This window comes from Gorilla gorilla, chromosome 3 (assembly GCF_029281585.2).
Source record: "Gorilla gorilla gorilla isolate KB3781 chromosome 3, NHGRI_mGorGor1-v2.1_pri, whole genome shotgun sequence".
Taxonomy (NCBI): domain Eukaryota; kingdom Metazoa; phylum Chordata; class Mammalia; order Primates; family Hominidae; genus Gorilla; species Gorilla gorilla.
This window is the reverse complement of record NC_073227.2, coordinates 119,421,341-119,448,861: the sequence shown is the minus strand read 5'-3', so window position 1 is coordinate 119,448,861 and position 27,521 is coordinate 119,421,341. Positions and strand designations below refer to the sequence as shown.

The following is a 27,521-nucleotide window of genomic DNA, read 5'->3' as shown; positions in this document are numbered from 1 at the left end:
CAGGTGTGTTCAAGGTTATCAGTAGAGCGGGGGAATATGTGACTCTTGGGAAGAGCATGAGTTTTCTGATTACATTGAAAATTTAGACATATCAAGAAAAGCCAAGAGTACAAAATCAAATTATACTGGAGGAAAGCATTGCTTCTCTAAACTTGCAACATAAAACATTTTAGCATTAGGCCACAACAATAGTTAGAACTGGAAGAAAAAAGTTACAGGAGCTAATAAAAATGCTGTAGGAGAGAGTTATTGTCTCAGGCTTTCTCAAGGGGAGAAAAAGCTGAAAGCAGCAGGACACAGAAAAGTTGAACTGAGATATGATTGAGAAATTTTTAAAAGAAACAGATTATAAAATTTAAAGTAAAATTTCTTGCAATTTCATTAAGAGCAAATCAACACCTTAAGAAAATCTTGTTTTAACATAGGGGACTAACCCTAGAAAGAGTATTATAAATTATTTCCTTTTAATTATAACCAACTTAATCACATACAAAATTCCTTTCATAAATTCCCCTTCACAAAGCTTATCACAACTTATATAGACCACCTACAGCAAGCTTGGACTTTCTGACTTGTCCTAAACTTCCCTTTTTCTTAATCAGTCATTTTATTTTAGGACAGAAATTTACCATACAAGATCCTTTTTCATGCAAAATTATTCTCTTTTCTTTATAACCTGAGTTACCAAAAAATATATCTTCATATCCATAACTTTATGTCTCTCTCTCTCTTCCCTACTTACTGGTTCTTTCTCACTTTGTTTCATAAGTAATCATTTTCAAGTTCATAATTTGAGTTGACCTTTAGATAACTTCTGAATTTGACAAAATGATTCTTTTTCTCAATAAGACTAGATCCCAGGAGGCTTTTCTCTGCAATCCTGTCCAGAGAGATGCCAAATTAAATAACCCAAAGAACAAAAATCATCAAGATCAGAAAGAAAATGGTACCTATTAACTTCAGGGCATGCAAGCATAGGTCGACATCCATCACTAGTGAGGCACAGACAGCAAGTATGCAACAGAAAAAGGGGACAAGGGGGACCAAGAAGCAGTAGGTGCTGACAAATATCTCTCTGTACCTCAAACACTTTATCCGTCAGGGAGACATTGCAACCCTAGACCCCTAAAGGCTGAAAAACCCTGTCCAACAGGGTGGCAGCCGACCTGGAGGATCCCATAACTCCAGGCTCCTCAGCAGACGTGGCCCAAAGGATCCAACAACCAGGGACCCCTAACCCCCAATCCCTGGGGAATAAAAGGAACATGGGTATCTCTGTGTCTTCTTGGGTTCAGAAGGCTAAGCAGAGTGCAAAAAGGAAAAGGGACAAGAAAGGGAAGAGAAGGGACAAGAAAGGGAAGAGAAGGGACAACAAAGGTCACTCACTCATCCATGAATCCAGAAACTTATGAAGCAGGAAATCCTGAAACATTTGTCAGATGTTAGTTAGCATTTTATAGATAAAACCATTCCACAATTTCAGAAACATCTTTTCCCATATCATAAACTTTCTTAATTGGAAATCACCCAGACATCCAACAAGTAATCCAAAGAAATATGTAAACCAAAACTTTGAGTAAAGTGGTCTTTGGTGGGGGTTTGGTTTTTTTAAAAAGGGGCTCTTTTGCCTTTTTTTTTCTTCAGTTTCAAATGAGTTTCTAATGTTCACATTTTAGCCAGAATTGCTTGAACTCTACAAGAAAAACAAAATCTCCAAGTAACTTTGAACAATAAGCTTTATCTCAATGCCAGGTAGCCTAACAACAGCAGATTCAAAACAGGCAGAAAGAAAAGAGAGAAACAGAGAACTTCAGATGTGGTAATCAGATGGCAAGCATGAAAAGTAAAAGTAGTGAAGCTCTTGCCCAGCCATACAACGCCAGCATAGAGCTGCAGTAAAAGCAAAGGCATCAAGCTGGAAAATGATGAGAACTATAGCTTTTCCATACCTGGCAAAGGGAATCAGGTGGATTAATCCAAAGCACACAATGGCAAAGCTCTTGCAAGGCTACTTACATTTTTATTATACCCCAGGGACTCTAACCTCATGGGCCTAGACTCTAACCTGAATATCAGCTTTGCCTAAACCTAATAGAGGACACCAAGATGGACCCAACTTACCAGAGGGGCCAATGAGTGTTGTGCAGACTGAATTTCTTTGGCATTAGGTAACATCTTAAGGTCCTTTTATAGTATCCCCAGAAGATGATGCTAGAAAGGGGTCTTTTCAAGATCCAGACCCCAAGAAAAGGTTCTTGGATCTCACACAGGAAGGAATTCAAGGTGAGTCTCAGATTTCTGTGAGAAGAGATAGTTTACTGAAAGCCACTCTGTCACCCAGTAAAGCATCCTCAAAATGCAAGCAGAGGAATGCACTGTCTTTAAGTTTTTCTTATATAGGGGTCTTGCCTATGTAAAGATTAAACTAAGCTGTGCCTATGTGCAGGTGGGCTGACAGCATGACTAAATGTATTATTCTACTGATTTAAAGAAAACTATCCTTGATATCTTAATGTGTAAGTCCATCGAAGCATAACTATATCTTGAGAGCATATATTGTTATAGGTGTTGTAACATCTGGACTTTTCTGTTGTAGGACTTTGTCCTTGCAGGCATTACCAAGCTGCTTCCTTAGTGGTAAACATCTTAGGACCATAGGTCATGACTGGCAAGGAATATGCCTTGCTAGTTTTAAGATAGAGCTTATTTGAAAATGATGTTACTCTGGCTCTCCTAGGCTCCTGCTGCCCTAACATGTCCACCACTTTTCAGCATTTCAGCATTTTCAGCACTCTCCAGCATTATTAGTCCCTTTCAAGGAATGTCCAGAATAGGCAAGTCAATAGAAACAGAAAATAGATTAGTGGTTGCCAGAAGCTAAATGGAAGGAGGAATTAGCACATATGGGTCCTCTTTTGGGTGACTGAAATGTTCTGGCCGGGCATGGTGGCTCCTGCCTGTAATCCTAGCACTTTGGGAGGCCAAGGCAGGTGGATCACCTGAGGTCAGGAGTTCAAGGCCAGCCTGGCCGGCACGATGAAACCCTGTCTCTACTAAAAATACAAAAATTAGCCAGGTGTGGTGGCAGGTGCCTGTAGTCCCAGCTACTCAGGAGGCTGAAGCACGAGAATCGCTTGAACCCAGGAGGCAGAGGTTGCAGTGAACCGAGATCACACCACTGTACTCCAGCCGGGGTGACAAAGCAAGACTCCATCTCAAAAAAAAAGAAATGTTCTAGAACTAGTAGTCGTGATAGTTGCATAACACTGTAAATATATTTTGAAAACAGTAAGTTGTACACCTTGAAATGGTTAAAATGGTAAATTTTATCTCAATTTTTTTTAAAACAGGAAAAAAAGAAACAGAGAGGAAATGAACCATAATGTAGAAGTGTAGGGTGAAAAAGACAAATGGGCCAGGCATGGTGACTTGCCTGTAATCCCAGCACTTTGGGAGGCCAAGGCAGGTGGATCACCTGAGGTCAAGAGTTCAAGACCTGTCTGGCCAACATGGTGAAACCTCATCTCTACTAAAAATACAAAAATTAGCTGGGCATGGTGGTGGACACCTGTAATCCCAGCTACTCAGGAGGCTGAGGCAGGAGAATCGCTTAAACCCAGGAAGCAGAGGTTGCAGTAAGCCAAGATTGCACCATTGCACCCCAGCCTGGGAGACAGAGCAAGACTCTGTCTCAAAGAAAAAAAAAAAGACAAATGGGTGAAATGCTGAGGAATTGCAATCTATACATTTTTACAACTACTCTACCTTATCAGGGCTAAGACATCAATTGTCAGATATGCCATAATTTTATGTACCATTATGAAAGGAAAATGGTGCTAATTAAACTATGACATGTCATCAATAGTAAGAAGCAACTGATTACAGAGATTTTAACATGAAAAGGAAAGTTTTAGAATCTAGGAGAGATGTCATTAGATGTAGAAAATAAACAATTATTTTAAAAATAAGGAGAAAAGAGGCTGGGCACAGTGGCTCACGCCTGTAATCCCAGCACTTTGGGAGGCCGAGGCAGGCAGATCACGAGGTCAGGAAATCAAGGCCATCCTGGCTAACACAAGGTGAAACCCCGTCTCTACTAAAAATACAAAAAAAAAAAAAAAAGCTGGGCATGGTGGCAGGCACCTGTAGTCCCAGCTACTCGGGAGGCTGAGGCAGGAGAATGGCGTGAACCCAGGAGGCGGAGCTTGCAATGAGCCGAAATAACGCCACTGCACTCCAGCCTGGGTGACAGAGCAAGACTCCATCTCAAAAAAAAACAAAAAAACAAAAAAAAGGAGTGGTTGGTGCAGAAACCCAATGAGTTCAATTTGAAACATCTTGGGTTTCAAATGTGCTATTTGGGTATTCAAGTTGAGAATGATGGAATATTATAAAATATTATTATTTATTCTAATGTAATGGGAGAGAAATTATATTTCTAAAGGTATATATAACATTGGGAATTTTGAAAACATCTAGAAGCCCAAAAATGAAAAGTCACAAAAGGTAAAACCATTCTCATAAGAAGAATCCATGATTTTCTTTTTTTCCATTAGGAGAAGCCCTCACATTCAAATGCCCAGGATTTACTATTCTGAAACCTCTTCTCCCTTCTCCTCTCAAAACAATTCTCAGCAGGTCCTTTGATATTTATAGAAAGGAAAAGACCATCTTTACCTTCAAAGAAGTTTATCAAAGTGCAGCACAGAAGGAAAGACCAAGAAAAGACAGATATCAAGCATTCAGAAAAGAGTGTTAATTCCAATTGTGTTTCCAAGGTCATTATTCAATTTGACCAGCATTTAGTAATCACCTAGTATTTTTTTGGGGCTCTGAAGTATACTCTTCAGGATATGAAATGTAAATAAAATACAATCTCTACAGTTAAGGAGGCTACAGGTAGGAAACAGGTTGTCAAAAAAGGCACAAGTAATAGAACATGAGACAAAATGAAGCAAAACTTACTTTGCTTCATTTGCCTATTGATGTATAAGCCTGAAGAGTCATGCAAACACGAGTGCTACAGAGATTCAAAAAGGAAAAAGACCATATCCAAATAGAAAGAGTGGGGATGCAAGATAGGAACCTGGAGACGCACCTTAAGGAAATATAAGGGGTTAGTTGGCCACAGTAGATGTTCCAATCAGAGCAAACTGAAAAAAACTCATGCATTGCATTGGGGAAAACAGTTTCAATAGAACAAGGAGATGGAAATCAAACAAGTTGAGTGAAATGTGGTTAGTGAAAAAGTGGAAACAAAGAGTATAAATTACGCTTTCTAAAAGTTTAATAGAACAACTGAAATATTTAAGAGATGGTGGAATACTAGGGGACTATTAAAAGAAATAATGTAGATAATGAAAACACACTGCCAGGGAAAGGTAGTAAAAATGTTGTTAAATTTCTTAAAACACATGGAACACAGAATACTTGCATGCACGTAATATCAAGCTTCAAGATATGTAAAGTAAAAAAAAAGTACTATCAGAAATTAACAAATTCATAATAATTATGTATTTTTGTTTCTTTTTATTTTTAGTTACTATTTAAAATAATTTTATTGTTATTTATTCATTTTTATTTTTAATTTTAATATGTACAGAAAGAATTGTACATATTTGTGAAGTACCTATGATACTTCAGTACACACATACAACGTGTAATGATCAAATTAGAGTAATCATAATGATTTCTAAACATCTCTCAGTAGTTAATAGAATAAGCACAACAAAATCAGTATGAGCTGACTCCAGTACAGGAATGGTGCTTATCCTTACTAATAATCAGATCAATACAAATTAAAAACAGAATTAGATATCTTTACACATGACCAGATTAAGAAGATTTTTAAAGTCTGCCAATTCCAAGCATGGGTGAGGATGTGGAGCAACGAGGACTCTCATACACTGCTGCTGGTAGGTGAAGCCATTCTGTGAAATTCCTTGGCCTTGCCTATTAAAGTTGAAGACTTTAATTCCACTCCTAGTCAAAAAATATTTAACAACCAGTACAGACAGGAAACTCCATTTCTCACAAATGGCCATATACATGTGACTCCAGGGGAGTTCTGACCCACAGCACTGGAGGCCACAGCCACAGGAGGTCAGATGGACACTAGGTATTTATCTACTGGGGTACCAGGGACTACTCTGTTTTAGGGGGACAGCCAGAGACCCAGAATCATCAGGGCTGGTTGATGGACTCACACATCAGGTGGGACAAAAAGAGTAGCTCCTTAGCAGTGACTAAATAGGGGCCCCCAGGGCTGCAACAGAGTTGAAGGGGAACTTGGGGATTTGGGATAGTGACTTTTTACCAAGCTGAATAAAAATATTTCAATATTTTGATAATTGGCATGGCCTTCATAGTGGGTACTGGCTGAATATCAGTTCTGAATTTTCCTTAAGGCAACTCAAGCATATGTGCAACCAAGTACATGAAAAGAATTTGTATGTAACCACTAATTAATCATAAGCAAAGAGAAAAAAAACAGCAAAAAGGAAAATGGATGAATAAATTATGTTCAATTCATACACTGGAATACTCTAGAGTAATGAAAATAAGCTACAGCCACAGGCAATGTGAATGATTCTCACATAGAGTAGAGGGGAGAAAAAAAGACATGAAACAATACATACACTATGATTCCATTCATAAAAAGGCTTTGCTAGATTAAACTATTGGATAGAGAAGCTTAAATAGGTAGTAAATCACTAAATATGCAAGGAAGTGATTATCAGGGTTGTGAAGGAGAAGAACAGGTAAGTTAAATGGGCGATTCTGAGGAGTAGAAATTTCCTTTACTTCATAATTATTTGTTAATTCATCTTTATATGTTTAATGGGCTTTTCTCTATTATTTTATATTTTTCAATAAAAGAAAAAAGAATTTAAAAAATCTTGGAGCTCACTGGGAGCAACGGGGTTTGCAGCTGAAGTCCAATAGTACAAATGACGTGGTAAGAGGCCGGCAGGGCTGTGAATTACAGCAACAAAGGAGAAAAGAAAGTGATTGGAGAATTAAGCAACATGAATGGTATTTATTCAAAGACAGCTCATTATAGGACAAGGAACTCCCTGGGTAGGAGTTTGAAGCTTTCTTAACTCAGAAAGAAACTTCCAACACAGTTTCCCAAAGAAAAATGGGCACCAAGGGCAAAGTAAGCAAGTAAGCTGTATCTTTGTTCAGTTTGTGCTTTTCTGTGTCTTTGTATGTTTGGCTAAAAGAAGCTTCCTTCAGGAACTCAGGAAGCAGTGACTTACAGTTGATCAAAAGGATATGAGTGGCCCCTATGCCAGGAATTTATTCTAGGGAAATTAACTGTGGATTGCCAAAATGTTTATTACAAGGGTGTTCAGTTAATATTAATATTATTTAAATGGCCAAAAGAAGAGAGATTTAAGTAACTGTGCTGTAACCATAAAACATAATATGCATATGTTACAAATAATGTTGCAGGAGAATATGGGAAAATGTTCACAGTATATTAATAGTAGAAAAAGTATATTAAAAAATACTATGGACAATGTATCTTATTTGGGGATACTCGAAGAATCTGCATCAAAAGCATAAAGTGGGCGATGAGCTTACAGATGAATCTTATTTTATTTTTTGTCTTTAAAAACTTGATAGGCCTTGGCATTTTGAAACTTCCTGTAATTAATATATACCTCATTTGAAACAAAATAAATAATATTCAAAAACATAATTCAAAATTATGTAACTATTGAAAAATAGATATTAATGTGGTCAAAGACTTTGGGAAAAGTATACCAAATGTAAGCATAGTAGTGTTAGAACAGAAGATTATAGGTTTGTTTCTTTCTACTTTCTTTCAATGTTGCTTATATTTGAAATTAAAAATATAATTTGAGGCTAGAAAAAAGTGGGATTATAGAATCCTAAATATTTAATTTCTGTTCATTCATCTTTACCCAAATTCTTACAATTAGATGAAATTTTTATTTAATTTATATCCTACAGATAAATTTAATAATGATGTAAGCCTCATTTCTCAGACTTTTAATGAATTCTCTGGGGATATTGTTCAAATGCAGATTTTGATTTAGTGGATTTGAGGCAGGGCTTTCATCTCTAACAAATTCCCAAGTGATGTGAATAAATGCTTGTCCGAGGACCACACTTCGAGTTGCAAAGATGTAAAACACATCTATTCTCCAGCAATTATCTGACTCAGGTAATTCAGAGCTGATTTCAAACAGTTCACTCAATAGATTTTTATAGGCCATCTACCTTATTCAAACTCCATAAATCTATTCTCTCTGTTATAGAGGGAAAAACTTGAGACATTATATCAAGGTAAACTTTAATACACCTGTTTTTTTTTCAAGAAATAAAAAATGTAATGACTATAATGTAGAATTTAACTTCTTATTTTTCTTTAAGATCCCTTGTCTTTAAAATAATATCTATAAGATCCAGCTACAAACTCTTTAACTCTTTGTCATGAAATTACAGTATCAATATATTCTAATTTTTTCTCATGATCTCCTCTCTCCTACCCCCAACCCTGTCAAAATCTCTATCTCTATCTCCTTCTTCCTTTTCTTTTTCTCTTTCAGGTTATTAAATGCAAAGCAGCCATCGCCTGGGAAGCAGGCAAGCCCCTTTGCATTGAAGAGGTTGAAGTAGCTCCCCCCAAGGCTCATGAAGTTCGCATTCAGGTAAGTGGAGACTTTCCTTGGGTGGGAACAGACAGGGCCCCAAGTGGAGACCTGGCTTCTGTCAGGTCAATCCTCTGTGCTATGATTCAGAGGCCTTGGAGTTTCTAGTACAGGGAAGTTGTATTTTTAGATTCAGTCAAAAACAGGCATTATCCCAAAAAGGAATAAATCATCCATTATTTTAGTAATTTTCAAATAATGGGCTTAAAATTTAATTGATCTTAACATTAATCATTTACCCTAAGAATCAGACAAAGGAATTCACTTTGGATTTGAATTAGTTAGGTTTTCTTTTTGCTTTCCAATTGCTAATTATTTGAAAGTGTTATTAAAAGGAAGATAGACAATTTGATCGAAAACAAGACAGAAGAAAAAACCTGACGTGCTGCCCTAGGCAGCCGAAGGGTCCTGGGTATCCAGAGGAAGGGACAGGAGTAGGTCACAGGGAGAAGAGAGTGCATGGAATGGAGTGAGATCACTGATGGCAAGTTTGGACAATTTCCCCATTTCTCCCAAGCTGACCAGGCTTATATTTTCCTTGAGGACCCCCACATTAAGAGTCTGTACATGAGAGTGAATGGGACATTCTCACTGACAGAACCTTAAAGAAGAATATAGGTATACATTGGTAATTAATTCAGACAATCCTTGATTTGATGTTCTCTCAACTGTAAAAGGTATATTACCTCAACTTCATTTCAATAAGCCCTATTACCTTTGATTTTTTCCTCTCCTGGAGGCAATAATTGCCAATCCTATCTCTTTTATGATTTTCTGACAACAGCAAAAGGTAGAAAACAAAGATGCATTATAAGAGGAAAATAATCTAACCCAGTATATTTTTATTGGTTCTTTTTTCAAAAGGTGATTCTTTTATTGAGTTCTAGAAGTCCTATAAAGTTTTAAAATGACATCAAGCCTAATATTATATGTAACATCCAGCCCAATAATATAGTTGCAGAAACACAATTCAAGTCTGTGATTGCCTTGTAGATCATTGCTACCTCCCTGTGCCATACTGATGCCACTGTTATTGATTCTAAATTTGAGGGCCTAGCTTTCCCAGTGATCGTTGGCCATGAGGCTGCAGGGATTGTGGAAAGTATTGGGCCAGGAGTGACCAACGTCAAACCAGGTATTTTATTTTATTCAGAAAAAATGGAAATGTCACAATATTTCAGAGATAATTATTGATAGAGTCCTGGCTTGGCATGCTATAATTGATCTCTATTTACAAAAGGGGACCATCTTTTCCAAAGTAAAACGAGAGACACAATTTATCACAGTCTAGCAATAGGACAGAATATTTGAAATCAGAACTGTCTAATAAAATCTAGGAAATGTGGTCACTTTATTTACATATAGCACTGAGAAATTGTCCCATGAAGCAAAGTTACGAGGTTAGCTCTAACTGAAACTTCCATGTTTAACAAATGACACCTTATAAAAGAACAAGATCATGTCCTTTGCAGAAATATGGATGAAGCTGTCAGCCATTATCCTTAGCAAACTATTGTAGGAACAGAAAACCAAATACTGAATGTTCTTACTTATAAGTAGGAGCTAAATAATGATAACACATGGACACAAATGGGGCAATGACAGGCACACTGGGTCCTACTTAAGGATGAAGGATGGAGGGAGGAGAGGCTCAGAAAAATAACTATCGGGTACTATGTTTAGTACCTGGGTGACAAAATTATCTGTACACCAAACTTGCATGACACAAGTTTACTTATATAGCAAACCTGCACATGTACCCCTAAATCTAAAATTAAAGGTGTTGTTTTTCCTTTTTTTTTTTTTTTGAGATGGAGCTTTGCTCTGTCACCCAGGCTGGAGTGCAGTGGCACGATCTCAGCTCACTGCAACCTCCGCCTCCTGGGTTCAAGCAATTATCCTGCTTCAGCCTCCCGAGTAGCTGGGATTACAGGCATGTGCCACCATACCCGGCTAATTTTGTATTTTCAGTAGAGACGCGGTTTCACCATGTTGGCTAGGCTGGTCTCGAACTACTGACCTCAGGGGATCCACCCACCTCGGCCTCCCAAAGTGCTGGGATTACAGGCATGAGCCACCTTGCCCAGACTTTTTTTTTTGTTCGAAACAGAGTCTCACTCTGTGCCAGGCTGGAGTGCTGTGGCACGATCTTGGCTCACTGCAACCTCCACCTCCCAAGTTCACATAAATCTTGTGCCTCAGCCTCCAGAGTAGCTGGGATTACAGGCATGAGCCATCACATCTGGCTAATTTTTGTATTTTTAGTAGAGACAGGGTTTCACCATGTTGGCCAGGCTGGTCTTGAACTCCCAACCTCAGGTGATCTGCCTACCTCAGCCTCCCAAAGCACTGGGATTACAGATGTGAGCCACTGCACCTGGTGTAAAATAAAAGGTTTTTAAATGACATGTTATAATAACTTCTATATAAAAAAGTAAACTATTTTAATATTAACAGCAAACTATGTAAAGAATGAGGACTTAGAGGTAGCTTTAGTGAGAAATATTATATATATGTCAATGTTAGCTGAAGTGTTTTTTTGGAAGTTTGTAAGATAAAGATAATACCTAAATGAAGCACACCAATAGCTGAAATTATTTACTCCACATTTTACAACAGATCCTCCAGATACTGGAATATGGGCTATGTAATCCTCATTTGGCAGGCCAGATGAACCATGCCACTCTTTTCTCTTTTAATGAGAATACTCCAAAGTTAGAGGTATATTAGTATCTTTCCATTCCAAAAAAGATTGTACAAACAAATTGCTTCCCAAAATTTTGTGTCAGTGAAGGAGTCTGGCCAATATAATCCCTTTAGCCCCAGCTCTGCCACTTACTGGCTATGTGATCTTGGCCAGTTATGTCACTTTTCTGTGATTCAGCTCAGATTTCTGTTTTCTATAGTGTGAATAAAAATAGGGCTCATCTCAAAGAGTTGCTCTGAGAATTAAGTTCTGAAATAATACATGTAAGTAGTTATAATGGTGCGTGGTATGTATTAAATGTTGAATGAATGTGAATTACCATCATTAGACCTCAGGCATCGAAGCACAGAAGTCACTATTAAATTGGAATTTATTAAAAAGTGGAAAAATGTGGAATTTGAAAGTGAATCTAAAGGTGAAACATAGCAATGATATAAAGTTTATACCTAACCTATAATTGTTTACCTCTCCTATTATCTAAGGATGTTATGTTTCGTACATGGTGTTTGGAAATGTAATAAACAATAGTCATGATGCAGAGAGTCACAATGACAGCAAAGTCCCAGAGTTCTGTATCTGATGATATCAACATAGATTTGTTGCTGGACTGCCTAGCAGAGTAATTTTTAAAAAAATACAATATATGCAATACGTTGGGGAATCTGCAGTCTTGTAAGGTAATGAAATACTGTAGCCACCTATACTTTCCACTGAATATAAAATGTATACTATAAAGAAAAGGTGTTTTCCACTGATTTATCTGGTAGAAGCTATAAGTAACACCTTAGGCACCATCCAACATATGGCCTTTCTTTCTAGGTGACAAAGTAATTCCACTTTATGCACCTCTATGTAGAAAATGCAAGTTTTGTCTGAGTCCACTCACAAATTTGTGTGGGAAAATCAGGTAAGCACTCTACACTGTTAGTATTAGTATAAATTTGAATGAATATTTTGGAAAGCATACTGACATTACCTAAATGGCCTTGAAGAGGTGCAAACCTTCCACCCACTAATTCTAATCCTAGGTGTGTACAAGATACTATTGCAAGTGCACACAAAGAAACATGTGCTGGAATGTTCTTTGTAACACTGTTTATTAGAGTAAGCAATTTAAAACAGCACAAATGTCCATCAGAAAGAGAATGAAATTTAAAACTGCTATGTAGTAGCACAATGGACTACTATACAACAATAAAAAATGGCTAAACTTGAGCTGCATGTATTAACATAAAATAATCTCACACACATAATGTTAAGGGAAATAAGCAAATTGCTGAAGGAATATTTAGTAAAGTGTCATATACAAAAACAATACTATACTTTCTTATGGTTATTTGTATATGTAGTAAAAGCATAAATAAATCACTAAAATAATAAATGCCAAATTCAGAATAATAGCGACTTCTACAGGGATGAGAGAGGGATACAATAAGGCACAGTAAAGTAATTTACTCCAAGGCAACATAGTTATAAGTCTTAGAGACAGGTTTTTAACCCAGGCAGTATGGCTCTGGAGTCTAAAATCTTAATCATCTTGTTTTTGCTTTACTAGACTACAGAAGGATCCTTTCATTCTTAACACTAATTGAAAGCAGTTATTTAAGAAGCTAAAATTGTACTACTCTTACATCTATTACTGTGCCTCAATTTTTTCATCTATAAAATGAGGAGCAAAATAATGCCTGCTTCATAGACTTGTTCTAGATATTCAAAGAACTAATTTTTTTTGCAAAGCTTTAATGAAATAATGGATTTAGGCAATACCAATAAATTCTTTCTAATAAATGTTATAAAAAGAGATAATTAGATATTCCAAATGAAATATACGATACCACCTATAAAGTATTACCACAAAAATATAAAATCTGAATCAGATCAAGTGTTTAGATCAAAAATACTAATTTATGAGGGGATGCAGGGATAGAGAAATATGTTCAACCAGATTACAGGAATGTTATGAGCAAAATTCAGAATGAGGAAAACTCTATAGGACAAATGATTCAATTTCTTCAACAAATAAATTGCAAGGGGAAAAAGAGAGGGAGAAGGGATCTATAATTTAAGATAATTAAGAGACAACAAAAATGTGGACCTAAAGTAATCCTTTAGAGATATATGGTAATGTTTTTACAGATGAAATCGTGATATCTGGGATTTGCTTCAAAATATTCCAATGTGGGGGAGGGAGCAGATATTGTGGAGGAATAATAGATGAAACCTGACTGGCCATGAGTTGATGGTTACTAGAGCTGGGACATGGACACATAAGGGTTCATTATGCTATTCCTTCTACTTTTATACATGTTCAAATTTTCCACAACAAAAATGTTTTAAGAATTAATACATGTAAAGCCCTTAAAAGCATTTCTGGTACACAAAAGCATTCAATAAAAGTTTGTTCCCTGGCCGGGTGCGGTGGTTCATGCCTGTAATCCCAGCACATTGGGAGGCCAAGGCTGGCAGATCACCTGAGGTCAGGAGTTCGAGACCAGCCTGACCAACACGGAGAAACCCCGTCTCTACTAAAAATACAAAATTAGGGCCAGGCGAGGTGGCTCACACCTATAATCCCAGCACTTTGGGAGGCTGAGGCGGGTGGATAGCGAAGTCAGGAGTTCGAGACCAGCCTGGCCAACACGATGAAAGCTCATCTCTACTAAAAATACAAAAATTAGCCGGGCCTGGTGGTGCGTGCCTGTAGTCCCAGCTACTCGGGAGGCTGAGGCAGGAGAGTTCCTTGAACCCGGGAGGCGGAGGTTGCATTGAGCTGAGATCGCGCCACTGCACTCCAGCCTGGGCGACAGAGCAAGACTCCGTCTCAAAAAATAATAATAATAATAATACAAAATTAGCCGGGCGTGGTGGTGCATGCCTATAATCCCAGCTACTCGGGAGGCTGAGGCAGGAAAATCGCTTGAACTCGGGAGGCGGAGGTTGCGGTGAACGGAGATTGTGCCACTGCAGTCCAGCCTAGGCAACAAGAGCAAAAACTCCGTCTAAAAAAAAAAAAAAATTGTTCCCTGCACTCCAGCCTGAGTGACAAAATGACACCCTGTTACTTTTTAAAAAATTGTTGCTGTTATTTTTAAAATTTGCTGTTATCCAACAAACTATATTTTGTGAAAAGTCTTGTTGTTTCCCTAATTTTTCTGTCTTGTAAATTGTCATCAAACATATATAATGCTCAACATATTTTGTAGGAAAATGATCAGTGTTCCATTTATTATAACTTCTCTTTATTTGTATCACTCTTTTTTTTAATTTTCTAGTAATCTCAAAAGTCCTGCTAGTGATCAACAACTAATGGAAGACAAAACCAGCAGGTTTACCTGCAAAGGAAAACCAGTTTACCATTTCTTTGGAACCAGTACATTCTCTCAGTACACTGTGGTGTCAGATATCAATCTTGCCAAAATAGATGATGACGCAAATTTAGAGAGAGTTTGTCTGCTTGGATGTGGGTTTTCAACTGGCTATGGGGCTGCAATCAACAATGCCAAGGTAAATGGTTAAACACCAGTTTGTGTAAAACAGAAGTTACTAGGAGGCAGTGTGATACAGATGAACTAGAGTTAGTTATCTTCAAACTGTGGCTGTGTCATTTATTACCTCTGTGATTTTAAGCAAGTTATTTAATCCCTCTAGAATAATCTCTACTACAAATACTTATGAGGATAATTGAATAATATTATATATGTAAAACATCTGGCCCAGTAGCCTACATATAATTGACCCAGCATATGTTCTTATACTATACTAACATATTAGGTTATAGATCTTCCCTGATTTAAATACAGCCTGTTTAAATATGTCTCCTAAGGATGAATGCTTATCCTAGGACAGCTGACTCAGTCAAAGGGCAACAAAAATGACAGAAACTCACTTCCATCTTCACACAACCACCCGTCTTCTCCCTATTGCTACAGATTTATATCCCTCCATCAGTAGTAATTAATTTCTGCTACTCATCATGTCCCTTTGTGGCTTCAAAGGAGGGTCTCTGGTAGCAGCCGTAATGTTGACCAGATGTGTCCCTGGAATCCCATGTTAGAATTTAGAAACTCTTACAAAGCATCTGATCTAGAACTAGAGAGATATCAAAGAGGGATCTCACAATTGGACATCTCAACCTGCTTATCTGAACCTCCCTGACATCAATCTTTATTCCTGACTCAAAACCGTAAAATGCAGCCAGAGTGGTCTTTCAAACAACAAGTCTGAAGATTTTATTTTTCCTGCATTATTTCATTTTTCCCTCAGGGTGAGCTCAAATTCCTCAGTAGGCTACAGTGACTTCCTACTTCTCCCTTTCCACTGTGCAATCACTGTTCCCTTGGCTCCACTCTGAGTCTCCAGGCTTCAGTCACTGTGGTCTCTGGGCTTTCCACACTTGGCTTCCAGCAACAATGCAGAGAAGACTGCCCTACCTCCTTCAGGCTGACTCCACTTATCACTTCCTCTCAGAGATCTACTTCAGGCTCTCAGCCATGCTTTGGGTATCCCTCCCAGTTTTCACCCCAAATTTTTTTCTTTTTTGGGACAGGGTCTCACTCTGTTGCCCATGCTAAAATGCAGTGGCATGATCATTGCTCACTGCAGCCTTGACCTCCTGGGCTCAAGTGAACTTCCCACTTCAGCCCTCCAAGTAGCTGGGATTACAGGCATGCACCACGATGCCTGGCTATTTTTTTAATTTTTTATAGAGACAGGGTCTCCCTATGTTGCCCAGGCTGGTCTTGAACTCCTAGGTTCAAGCAGTCCTCCCACTTCGACCTCCCAAAGTGCTAGGATTACAGGCATCAGCCACCACCAGCCTCTGTCTTCATTCTTATCACACTATAGAGAAATCTCCCATTTATTTTTTTGTCCTATTGTACTATTTGTTCCTTGAGGGCAAGAACTCTCTGTTGTTCATTGTGATAGCTCCAGAGCCTGGAATTGTCCCTAGCACATAATAGGAGCTTGATAATTTTTCAACGAATGAATAAATAAAACCAGGTGCATAAAACATCCTGGTGAGGCCTGGTCCTCGGCTTTGTAATTCAGAAAGTCCTTTTTATCAGGTTACCTAGAGTTGTTCAGTGTCAAGGAAACAAAGTCAGCCTCACCACAATAAGAGGTTGATCTAGTAGCCAGGATACCAAAGTATGACTCTTCATTGAGAATTTTATCTGCCACATAGACAAAAATGCTACCCTTTGCTATCAGCATGTTATCTCCCTTTAAAAATGTATTTACGCACACAATTACTCATTAATAAAAAAATTAAAAAATTGTATTAGAAAGCAAACTACAATCAGAGAAGGGTACTAGTAGCTGGGTGGAGTTGACAGCAGATGTGCACATGGCAGTCAAAGCCTGTTTTCTGCTGCATGGCGCTAGAGACTTAGGGAAGAAGTATCACTCTTCAGGTCTTCCTTTGCTGGGCTCCATGCAGTCCATCCTCTTCTACTACTCCAGTCCTTTTAAGGGCCATTAGCACTAGAGGTTCAGCTACAGCTTTCTTTTTTAATTACTTATTTATTTTTAATTGAAAAAAATTTACACATTTATGAAGTGCAATTAACGTTTTGATATATATATACACTGTAGAATAATTAAATCAAGCTAATAATGTATCCATCACTTCATATACTTATCTTTTTGTGGAGAGAACATTAAAAATCTACTATCTTAGCAACTTTCAGATATGCAATACATTATTATTAATTATAGTCACCATAGCATACAATGAAATTCCAGAAATTATTCCTCCACTCTATCCGAAATTTTGTATCCTTTGACCAACATCCTCCTATTCGTCATTTATCCCCCCAGACTCTGGTAACCACCATCCTAGCCTCTGCTTCTGTGAGCTTGTCTTTTCCACATGTAAGTGAGATCATGCAGTATCTGTCTTTCTGTGCCTGGCTTATTTCACCTGACATAATGTCCTCCAGGTTCATCCATGTTTTCACCATAACAGGATTTTCATTTTTTAAAAAGCATAATTAGTACTCCATTGTGTATATACATATCATATTTTTCTAATCTATTCATCTATTTGTGGAGCAAAAGCCAGAAGTGTGCATACCTAATATTATTGATAAATAAGGAAAATATTGCAGTTTACCTGTTGCTTAGTAATTTTGTTTCCAATTTAGAATGTATTAAACTTACCTTGAGCAGATTTTCTGTTTTCCTTTTGTTTAAGGATTGGTTCCACATTTTGGCTATTGTGAATAATGCTTCATTGAACATGGGTATGCACATCTCATTTCCTTTGGTTGTATATACAGAAGTGGAATTGTACAGCTTTCTTTTAAATCCAGTCAAAGTCGACCTAAATTTCCAGGAGTTGTTCTTCCCACTGTTAAGGAAGAGATTCTAGCTGCTAAGCCACCTCATGAGATGCTCAGAGAGAAATGAATCTGATAGGAAGAAATTAAGGGAAGTGAAGTATCAGTAATTCTGCCCAAAAGGCAAGAGCTTTAGTAAAATTTAACTTACTTCTGGGAAGAAAAGTGAAGCAACCTCTCTGTATAATTATTGAGAACACACCAACATCACCAGAACCCCTCTTTCTTTTTGATGTGCTTGTATCCTTTACTGCCAATTAAACAACATTACACAGAGACCTTTGGAAGTGTGGAAATGTCCTCTAACAGTGGTACTTGCAGATAGATAATCATCTACTGTGTGTAGACCCACTTGCAAATTGTGGGGGCAATTTATAGTGACCCCACCTAAGTTCTGCAAGCAAAGGCACTTTTACACACAGGGGTCCAGTTGTATAATACAAGTAATGCAGCATATTATATTTACACACTGTTGTGAGCTAGCCTGAGAATCCAACTACTAGTTACATTGCTGCAATGGGAAAAATGCATTTCCACTTCCTAAGAGACTCACAGCCTCTTTTTAACTGAGACTCTGGAGAAATATATTAAGAATCATACTGAACACATGCCACAACATTACAGTAAAGAAGCCATCATAAGAACAATATTGCAATATATATACATATTTATTATTTCCTCTGAGTAGCAAAAGCCAAGGGTGTGTATACCTAATATTATAGTAAATAAGGAAAATATTGCAGTTTACCTGTTGCTTAGTAATTTTGTTTCCAATTTAGAATGTATTAATACTTACCTTGAGCAGATTTTCTCTTTTCCTTTTGTTTATGTTTTAATCCTAACAGCTTTGCATCCTCATTAGGAAATATTAAGTATCTCTCTATGTAGTATTTTTCTATCGCTATACTAGTCTGTAGAATAACATATTCCAGTTATAGCATCTTTTCTTACCATCTTATCTATTATTTCCATTTAATGCAATAAAACAAATATTTATTAAAGACTCAATATACAGAAGACTCTTTCACAATAATATGGAATTTTAAAAGTTTCTGCCTTCATAAAATTTACAGTCTTTTAAAGAAACACACATACACACACAATCAAGGCAGGTTATAAATTATATGATACAAGAAAAGCAGAAAGACAGGCATTGATTTCTGATTGAAAAATCAAGAAAAGTTTCATAGACAGAATGTCCTTGAAGTCAGGCCTAGGAGTATAGGTTATACTTTAATTAAAGAAAATAAGGTGAAAAGTACATTAGTGTGAGGGAGCAGCGTCAACTACGGCATGAGAAGAAAGTGCAACAATCTGTTCGCAGTTCTTGTACTGGGAATATCATGGGGATGAAGCTGGAAGGTAAACAGAGGTCAGACAATAAAAATCCTTTCATGCCATGCAAAACAAATTGGACTTCATTCCAAACTGGTGATTTGGAGTGATCAAGTAAATCACTGTAATATTAATACAACCAAATGAGGCCTATTCGAAATATAGACGTCAAATTAATAGTGATCCAATTTCAAAAGGAAAGCAATAAACCCTTCAGAATGTGTGGGTTTTCAAATTTTGTTCAGATAACACTGAAGGGAAAAAGTAAAACAAGGGAATTATTTTTACTTGGGTTTGTTTCTTATAATCTTAATGAACACTAAATAATTCTCCAAATTTAGGTAGTAATGCATCCATTTTCACATTGGCAGATTTCCTCCATTGGCTATATCATAGAGTTTAATAGCAGGCTGTCTTTAATTCATATGTTCATGCCCCCACTTCCTCCTGACTCTTAAAAGAAAAAAAGTGGGACTGGCTGCTTTAGAAGTTACTTTATAATTTTCCTGCTTGCAGGTCACCCCTGGTTCGACTTGTGCTGTCTTTGGCCTAGGAGGTGTGGGTCTTTCTGCTATAATGGGTTGTAAAGCGGCAGGAGCTTCCAGAATCATAGGTATTGACATCAACAGTGAGAAGTTTGCAAAGGCTAAAGCCCTGGGAGCCACTGACTGCCTCAATCCTAGAGACTTACATAAACCGATCCAGGAAGTTATCATTGAATTGACCAAGGGAGGTGTGGATTTTGCCCTTGACTGTGCAGGTGGATCTGAAACCATGGTATGTATATTTTGTTCTTGGATCATATTTTCAATGTATTCTTTGGCTGTCAAATAATAGGGGAAAGTGGATTATGTTTATTATGGTACTTAGTACTTTCAAATGGATGACAGTGGGGTAGAACTATAAGCCACAAATCATTTCCCATTCCCTCAGCTATACTCCATTTCCTTCAATGCCCATGAATGTGTCCCCCCAAATGCCAGTACTATCTTGGTGAGTTCAGTCTTCTCTTGTGATAAGAAGCCATACCAGCATTATTTGTAGATGTTGATTTTTCTTTTGAGATCCCTTTAAAAAGCTCAATATTATTTGTCTGGAGATAATATTTTCTAATTTTGTTTTCTATGATAATTCCAATTCCTATTCCTTGGAGACAATTTTAGGGTTTTTTTCATTTTTAATTAGAGAAATGTTCCTTTTGACTATTAAATCAAATAAAATGACAAGTGCATTAACTAGACAGCATTCTTTAGCAAAAGATATAAAGGGATGAATTAACTGCAATGCACAAATAGGAATAAACACCTATTTTGCTTAGCTATCTTATGCATTATATACATTATTAATATTAACATTTGTTAATGTAGAATATCTTTTCTTTAATAGTATATAATATTTAAAATTAATAAACAATATGTGCATGTGTTGTTATATTTAATATTAACATAGTCTCAACACTAGCTATATGTTAGAATTTCCTGAGGGGTTTTTCGTTGTTTTGTTGCTTTTTTAATACCAATGAATGGGCCAAACCCAGGATATTCTTGTGTGCTGGGGGCCCACTGACAACATTTTAAAAATTAATTTCTCAAGTTGAGAACCACTGACCTAAAAGTTAGTATCTTCTATTATTAAGCTGACTTATTATACCATGAAAGTCATTTTCAATTATGGAACAGAATTATATTAGAGAATCCAAATGGAAAGAGAAGGATTTATTTAATCACCAAAAGATGAGTTACCTACTCTCCCACCAAAAGTTTCTATAGCTAGGAAAAGCTATGTTTCTAGGTTCCAATGACCTCTAACCCTCTAAACCAAGGGTCAACACCCTGTAGCTTACCAGCACAAGGATTGTTTACTAACACCTGCTAAGGACCCTTTTAAGGAGCTGAATGTAGTGATACTGGAGTCTATGACCTGACTGGAAGCTGTAGAAAGATTTTATAACTTTGCAGTGATTAATTTTTTAGAGCTTTGATAACCCCCAGCAATAAGTCAGAGACTTAATTTAGAATTTAATTTTGAAAGTGTTTGTCAAAAATGTTAAAGGCCTCAAAATATTTGATTAAAACAGAACCATAGGTCATTGTAAAACAATAGTTGCTTATTTAGCCAAATAGATTATCAAAAGACTTTAAAGGCAATACATGAGGATGTATGGATGTAAAAACCTTAACACTATTTTTTAAGCAATTAAAAACCTAATGTAGACAACATGGGAATTATTTTGATAAAATGTAAAATGTTGTTTCTTAAGTCAGTTACCAGAAATGGAAAGAAAAACTGGTAGTGTGACTGCTTCTCCTTATGGGAAGCCCATTTCAATAAACCTGATGGGAAAAGTGCTTGAATTTAATCAGACATGGGAAAAGTGTGTTCAGGATTATGAGTACAGCAGGGGAATACATAATTCTTAGTAACTTCATGAGAAATTTTCTGGTTACATTGAAAAATTTAAACATATCAAGAAAAGCCAAGAGTACAGAATCAAGTTGTACTGGAGGAAAACATTCACTCCTAGACTTTTAAGATAAAACATTTTAGTATCAGGCCATAAGAATAGTTAGAACTGGAGGAAAAAAACTTATAATAGCTGATGAAAAAGCTAAAGAAAAGAGTTATCTCAGTCCAAGGGGAGACAAAGCTGAAAGCAGGGAGACATAGCAAAAGTTGAACTGACATATGATTTTGAGAAGTTTTCAAAAGAAACAGGTTATAAAAATAAAAGTTAAGTTTCTTTTAATTGTATTAAGAGCAAATCAATACTGTAAAGAGACTTTGTTTTAACATAGGGGAATAATCTTAGAAAGACTATTCTAAATAATCCTCTTTTAATCACAGCAAATTTAATCACATACAAAATTTTTTTATAAATTCCTCTTCATGAAACTTATTATGACTTACACAGATGATCTATGACATGCTTGGACTTTTGACTTATCCTAATTTTTTCTTTTTAAATAATCAGTCATTTTATTTTAGGACAAGATTTTACCATAATATTCTTTTTTATATGAAATTATTCTTTTTTAATAACCCTTTTATTAAAAATACATTTTTATATTTATAACTTTATATTTCTCTCCCCTACTTACTTTTTTATCTTTTTAAGTAAATAACTTTAAAATAATCTCCAAATTATGTAAAATTATTCTTTAATAAGAATACAGGCCAGGCACAGTGGGTCACGCCTGTAATTCCAGCACTTTGGAAGGCTGAGGTGGGCAGACTGCTTGAGCCCAGGAGTTCGAGAGCAGCCTGGGCAACATGGCAAAAACCCACCTCTACTAAAAATACGAAAATTAGTCAGGTGTAGTGGCACACGCCTATAGTACCAACTACTTGGGAGGGTAAGGTGAGAAAATAAATTAAGCCCAGGAAGTTGAGGCTGCAGTGAGCTATGATCACGCCACTCCACTGTAGCCTGGGCAACAGAGTGAGACTGCCTCAAAAAAAAAAGAGAATACAATTATATATTTATATATTTATATATTCATATATATCTATATGAATTAGAATTATTATTCCTAGTAACCTTAAATTTTCATGAAAACTTAGAAAGCAAGAAATCCTGAACTGTTAGATGTAAGCATTTTATACATGAAATCATTTCACAATTTTAGAAACATGTTTTCCTATATCATAATTTTTTAATTGGAAATGCTCACATATCCAGCATTTATTATTTAATTTAAAATAATTTTCAGATTTTATATTACACAAAAAGTCCACTTATAAGCATTTATTTCATTTACATATACTTTTTCATTTTTAATAGTTATCTAGATAACTTTTGATAACTGAGATATTATGCAGAACTAGCCATTATTTAAAGTTATTTCCTTGTTAACTTTTTTTTTGAGATGGAGTCTCACTCTGTCACCCGGTGGAGTGCAGTGGCACGATTTTGGCTCACCGCAACCTCCACCTCCTGGGCTCAAGCAATTTTCCTTCCTCAGACTCCTGAGTAGCTGGGACTACAGGCACATGCTGCCATGTCTGGCTACTTTTTTGTATTTTTAGTAGAGACGGGGTTTCTCCATGTTGGCCAGGCTAGTCTTGAACTCCTGATCTCAAGTGATCCACCTGCCTCGGCCTCCCAAAGTGCTGGGATTACAGGCATGAGCCACCATGCCTGGCCCTTGTTAACTAAAGTCTAAACATTAGGTGAAAACCTAAGTAAGAACCATAAGGTTAAACACATAGGTATTTTGCTGATAAATTAGGTGATTCAGTTGCTGTTATTGACCTAACAATTTTAAATTAGTCTTACTTGTCAAAAAAAAAAAAGTCACACAACGATAGATTTGGCTGGGTTTACAGTCTCACAACCTTTGTGCCAAACCCTGACACTTTAAACATTTAGCCGAGGCAAATATAAAACTTATTTACTTACACACAAATGTATGCTGATTTTTTAGACATCTTTATTTTTATTTTACTAACAATTTTTTTTTTTTTTTTTTGAGACAGAGTCTCACTCTGTGACCCAGGCTGGAGTGCAGTGGTGTGGTCTCGGCTCACTGCAACTTCCTCCTCCCAGGTTCAGGCAATTCTCCAGCCTCAGCTTCCCGAGTAGCTGGGACTACAGGCAGGCACAACCACACCCAGCTAATTTTTGTATTTTTAGTAGAGACGGGGTTTTGCCATGTTGGCCAGGCTGGTCTCGAACTCCTGGCCTCAAGTGATCCACCCACCTTGGCCACCCAAAGTTCTAGGATTACAGGCATGAGTCACCTGAACCTGGACTGTGCTGAACATTCTATTTGTAATGGAACAGTGGGCCCTCAAGGCTCAATCTACAATGATACTATGATGTCATTAGCTTGAATCCCATTATCTTACATGCAGAGTTGGATTAATTTTTTTCTAAAGCATTGTACATTGCCACACTGGAGTTCATATTCTACTTTTCCACTGACTGAAGTATTCTTTTGTGTTCCATCACAGAAAGCAGCCCTGGACTGTACAACCGCAGGCTGGGGATCATGTACTTTCATTGGAGTAGCTGCTGGTAGCAAAGGATTGACTATTTTTCCAGAGGAGCTAATAATCGGCCGTACTATAAATGGAACATTCTTTGGTGGTCAGTTATTTTTTCTTCATAGCTTTAAATTTTTTTCCTAGTAGTTCTGAAATTCTTAGAGTGAAGACTATCGAAAAGAAATAAATTTATTCAACCATTGAATCCCTAGAGCATATCCAAATACTACATAAAAACTATTAATTACTTATAAGTAATTTATATAAAAAGGTAATTATAATTTGCAAATTGAAATTTAATTTGCATTTGAATGAACCAACATGGAGGAACAAAAAATAAACATTGACCTTATCGAGATAATTTCTTATATAGAGTGGAAAATAATCTTAAATTTTTCTTATAAAGAAAAATTTTAAAATAGATATAAGTACAGAAAATTAAAGATGGAAGGAGTTTAATCTATTTGAAGCAAACCAAATCTGACTTAATAATTTCATTCATTCAGCAAATGTTGATTAAACTACTTCGTGTCAAGTGCCATGTCTTTATTTCGCATTTTGTCCACATTACAGGTTGGAAAAGTGTAGATTCTATCCCAAAGCTGGTCACTGACTATAAGAATAAGAAATTCAATCTGGATGCATTGGTGACCCATACCCTGCCTTTTGACAAAATCAGTGAGGCATTTGACCTAATGAACCAAGGAAAAAGGTACATTACTAATAGATGACTGAATGATTTAAAAAACGTTTACAATGATTCTATTTTCTTTTTGATGTTAAGAAGCAACCAGCTTGTTTTTTCTGACATTTTCCACATCCCAGGTACTAGATGTGCTTAAAAGATTAAATAGTGGCCATTTCAGAGGGGAAAAGCTTCCATTTCAATAATGCACATCTGTACACTGTTACAATATAGAATGGTGGCATAAATTGATACAATTTCCATTTCACAAACCATTAACTCAGTTGGGGCTGCTCCCTAGAAAGAGAGGTTTCTGTGTAGTATAATGTTAGATCCCTCTAGTACAGTGTACCCCTGAGTTTAGCACCGTGGTGTTCTGCAGTTTGACACAGAGTGCCTACCCCAGACCCTTCAGAATCAGAATGGGGTGAAAACCATGCCTATGTGGCAGGGATCAGACACGTAAAGGATGCCCCAACTGTCTCATTCTCTTGCTTTGTCATGGAGTTCCTCTAAGATACCTTCTGATCCACTATTTTAGTTATACAGTGCTCCCATGTCAGGGATCCCAGGAACTGATGCATAGAAGTGTTCCAGCTGGAAGATTCTTAGGGGTTGGGGGATTAGTAAGGCTAGGATCAATGATTCTAGGTAAAATGTTCAAGCACAGCCTTGATCAATAGAAACAAAGGTCAAAAACATTAGGAACAATGTTACATAGAGGAGACGCAGGACCAAGAAGAAATGAAAAGAGAAGATACAACAAAAGAGAGGAGGAAAAGGCTAAAGTAAAATTAAAATAACTGGGATTTGAAGCAGGGAATAAATGTTGCAGAAGAAGAAGATAGTTTCATGGTGTGAGGACCCAGACTACTTCTTGGGGAAGAAACCTGAGGAAATATCCCCACTGACATGAACTCCCCAATTTGCAAACGTGTCAGTCACAGCATATCAAAAGGAAGTTCAATAAAAAGAAAATACAAGCATTATTTTTTAAGCTACACCATGTAAACTTAGTATATAAGCCCTGCAATGTATTATACAACTTCAATATCCCCATAAGGAATACTCCTCAAGTTAGGAGATAGAGGTTGGAGTGGGGTTTGAGCCTCACACCCTTGTATTCATATCCTCTAACACAAACCTTTTCTCCTAGAATTCTCAATTATGGAATACACCCATAAGGAATGCTAAGTGGCAGCCAGGTGGAAAATGCTGCATTGCTTTATGGGCAAGTCTCCCACATTCTCCCAGGAGGCTTCCCTGGTAATCAGCCTAGGGGTAGACACCAGAGTGAGGCCTCCTGCTCCTTCTCTGGCCCACTGAGAATACCACCTGACTGCCCACACAGATGGAAAGGTGGCAGTGAGGAAGGCAGAGGTTGGGCCTCATCAGGTGTGTCCACCATATGGGCACAGGAAGCACAAGAGAGGGCAGGCCCACCTACCACCCAACTGCAAAGAAGCAAGGAAGTGGGGGGAAGGGGATGGGATACAATGACTGACTAGCCTGTTGAGGTGTAGTGATCCTGCCCCAGAGTGAGGAAAGGACACAGAGATTCTCCTTCCACAGGTAGGGGTGTCTTCCAGTCCTGGGTGAAGAAAACATTTATGCATAGCACCCTGCTCATAGCAGGGGTTCCACAGTTCCAGCAGTAACATTTGAGATAAGGACTGCGCTGTCCTTGAGGCTTATCCCCCTCTTTGTGTCTACATGTTGGAGTTACCCAGAAATAAGAACATCTGGGTTCTTAAAAAGTAGCATCCCAACACACCAACTTTGATGCCCGCTCCCTCCTTCGATGTTCAACTTTGCCCTCAGCTATAGGAAATCTGAGAACAGTGACTATTCCAAGACTAAAACCTGACTCCCTCCTTGGTACATTCTAATTCTCCTCAACAGCACCACTGAGTAACAAGGACGCTGCCTAAGGTGAGTAAGGGTCCTCAATTCCCCCCAAGTTTACTAGCACATGCATAAAATATTATTAACACCATGAATGGAAGAGGATGATGGGATAAAAGAAATTAGGCTTAATAAAGTGAATATCTATAAAGGAAGACCAGATCCTGAAATGAAAAGGCAAAACTTATTTGTGAGCTTTGGTTAAATTTATCATGAAAATTATACTGATTAATGTTTTATTGTTATTAACAGCGTCCGAACAATCCTCATCTTTTGAAGATGCCAGGAGCAATTTGGAATACTATCTGATTGAATGTGAACCTGCCTGGTTAATTTATTACCTGATTTGATGAACCAAGGAAAGCCATGAGTTTAAACAAATATTTACATTTAATATGGGAACATAAAAGAGCTTTAAATATTATAGCTGTTATATATATGAATATTCCCTGTGTTAAATAATAATAATAACTAGTGTTTATGAATAGAATCATATCATCTTTAGAAATTGTTTAAAATTAGTTCTGGGAAGTTGAAAGTGGGGAATGAAGAGATAATAAATAAAACTAGATTGGCCATATGTTTATAATTTTTTTAGATTGGGTAATGAATACATGGAGTTTCATTATACTTTTCTCTCCACTTTTGTCTATGTTGAAAATTTTCTGGGAGCTAAATGATGAGAACACATGGACACATGATGTGGAACAACACACACTGGGGCCTGTTGAGGGCAGGGAGTCGGCAGAGAGAGAGCATCAGGAAGAATAGCTAATGGATGCTGGGCTTCATACCTGGGTGATGAGATGATCTGTGCAGCAAAGCACCATGGTACATGTTTACCTATGTAACAAACCTGCACATCCTGCACATGTACC

At 37.1% G+C, this 27,521-nt stretch overlaps 1 protein-coding gene across 2 annotated transcripts; it reads left to right on the top strand.

The window, feature by feature from the left end:
• Positions 1-6,879: 6,879 nt before the first annotated feature.
• On the top strand, positions 6,880-27,285 carry ADH4 (alcohol dehydrogenase 4 (class II), pi polypeptide). 2 transcript variants are annotated; one of them, XM_031010297.3, is made up of 9 exons: positions 6,880-7,159; positions 8,583-8,684; positions 9,678-9,819; positions 12,211-12,298; positions 14,664-14,895; positions 19,584-19,844; positions 24,021-24,156; positions 24,627-24,765; positions 26,896-27,285. In XM_031010297.3, exons 1-9 carry the CDS (start codon positions 7,142-7,144, stop codon positions 26,918-26,920), a joined length of 1,143 nt encoding a protein of 380 aa, XP_030866157.1. In that variant the 5' UTR covers positions 6,880-7,141; the 3' UTR covers positions 26,921-27,285. The 2 variants fall into 2 exon arrangements, with proteins under 2 accessions (XP_030866157.1, XP_030866159.1); XM_031010299.3 differs by lacking the exon at positions 6,880-7,159 and adding an exon at positions 8,058-8,197.
• Positions 27,286-27,521: the final 236 nt, after the last annotated feature.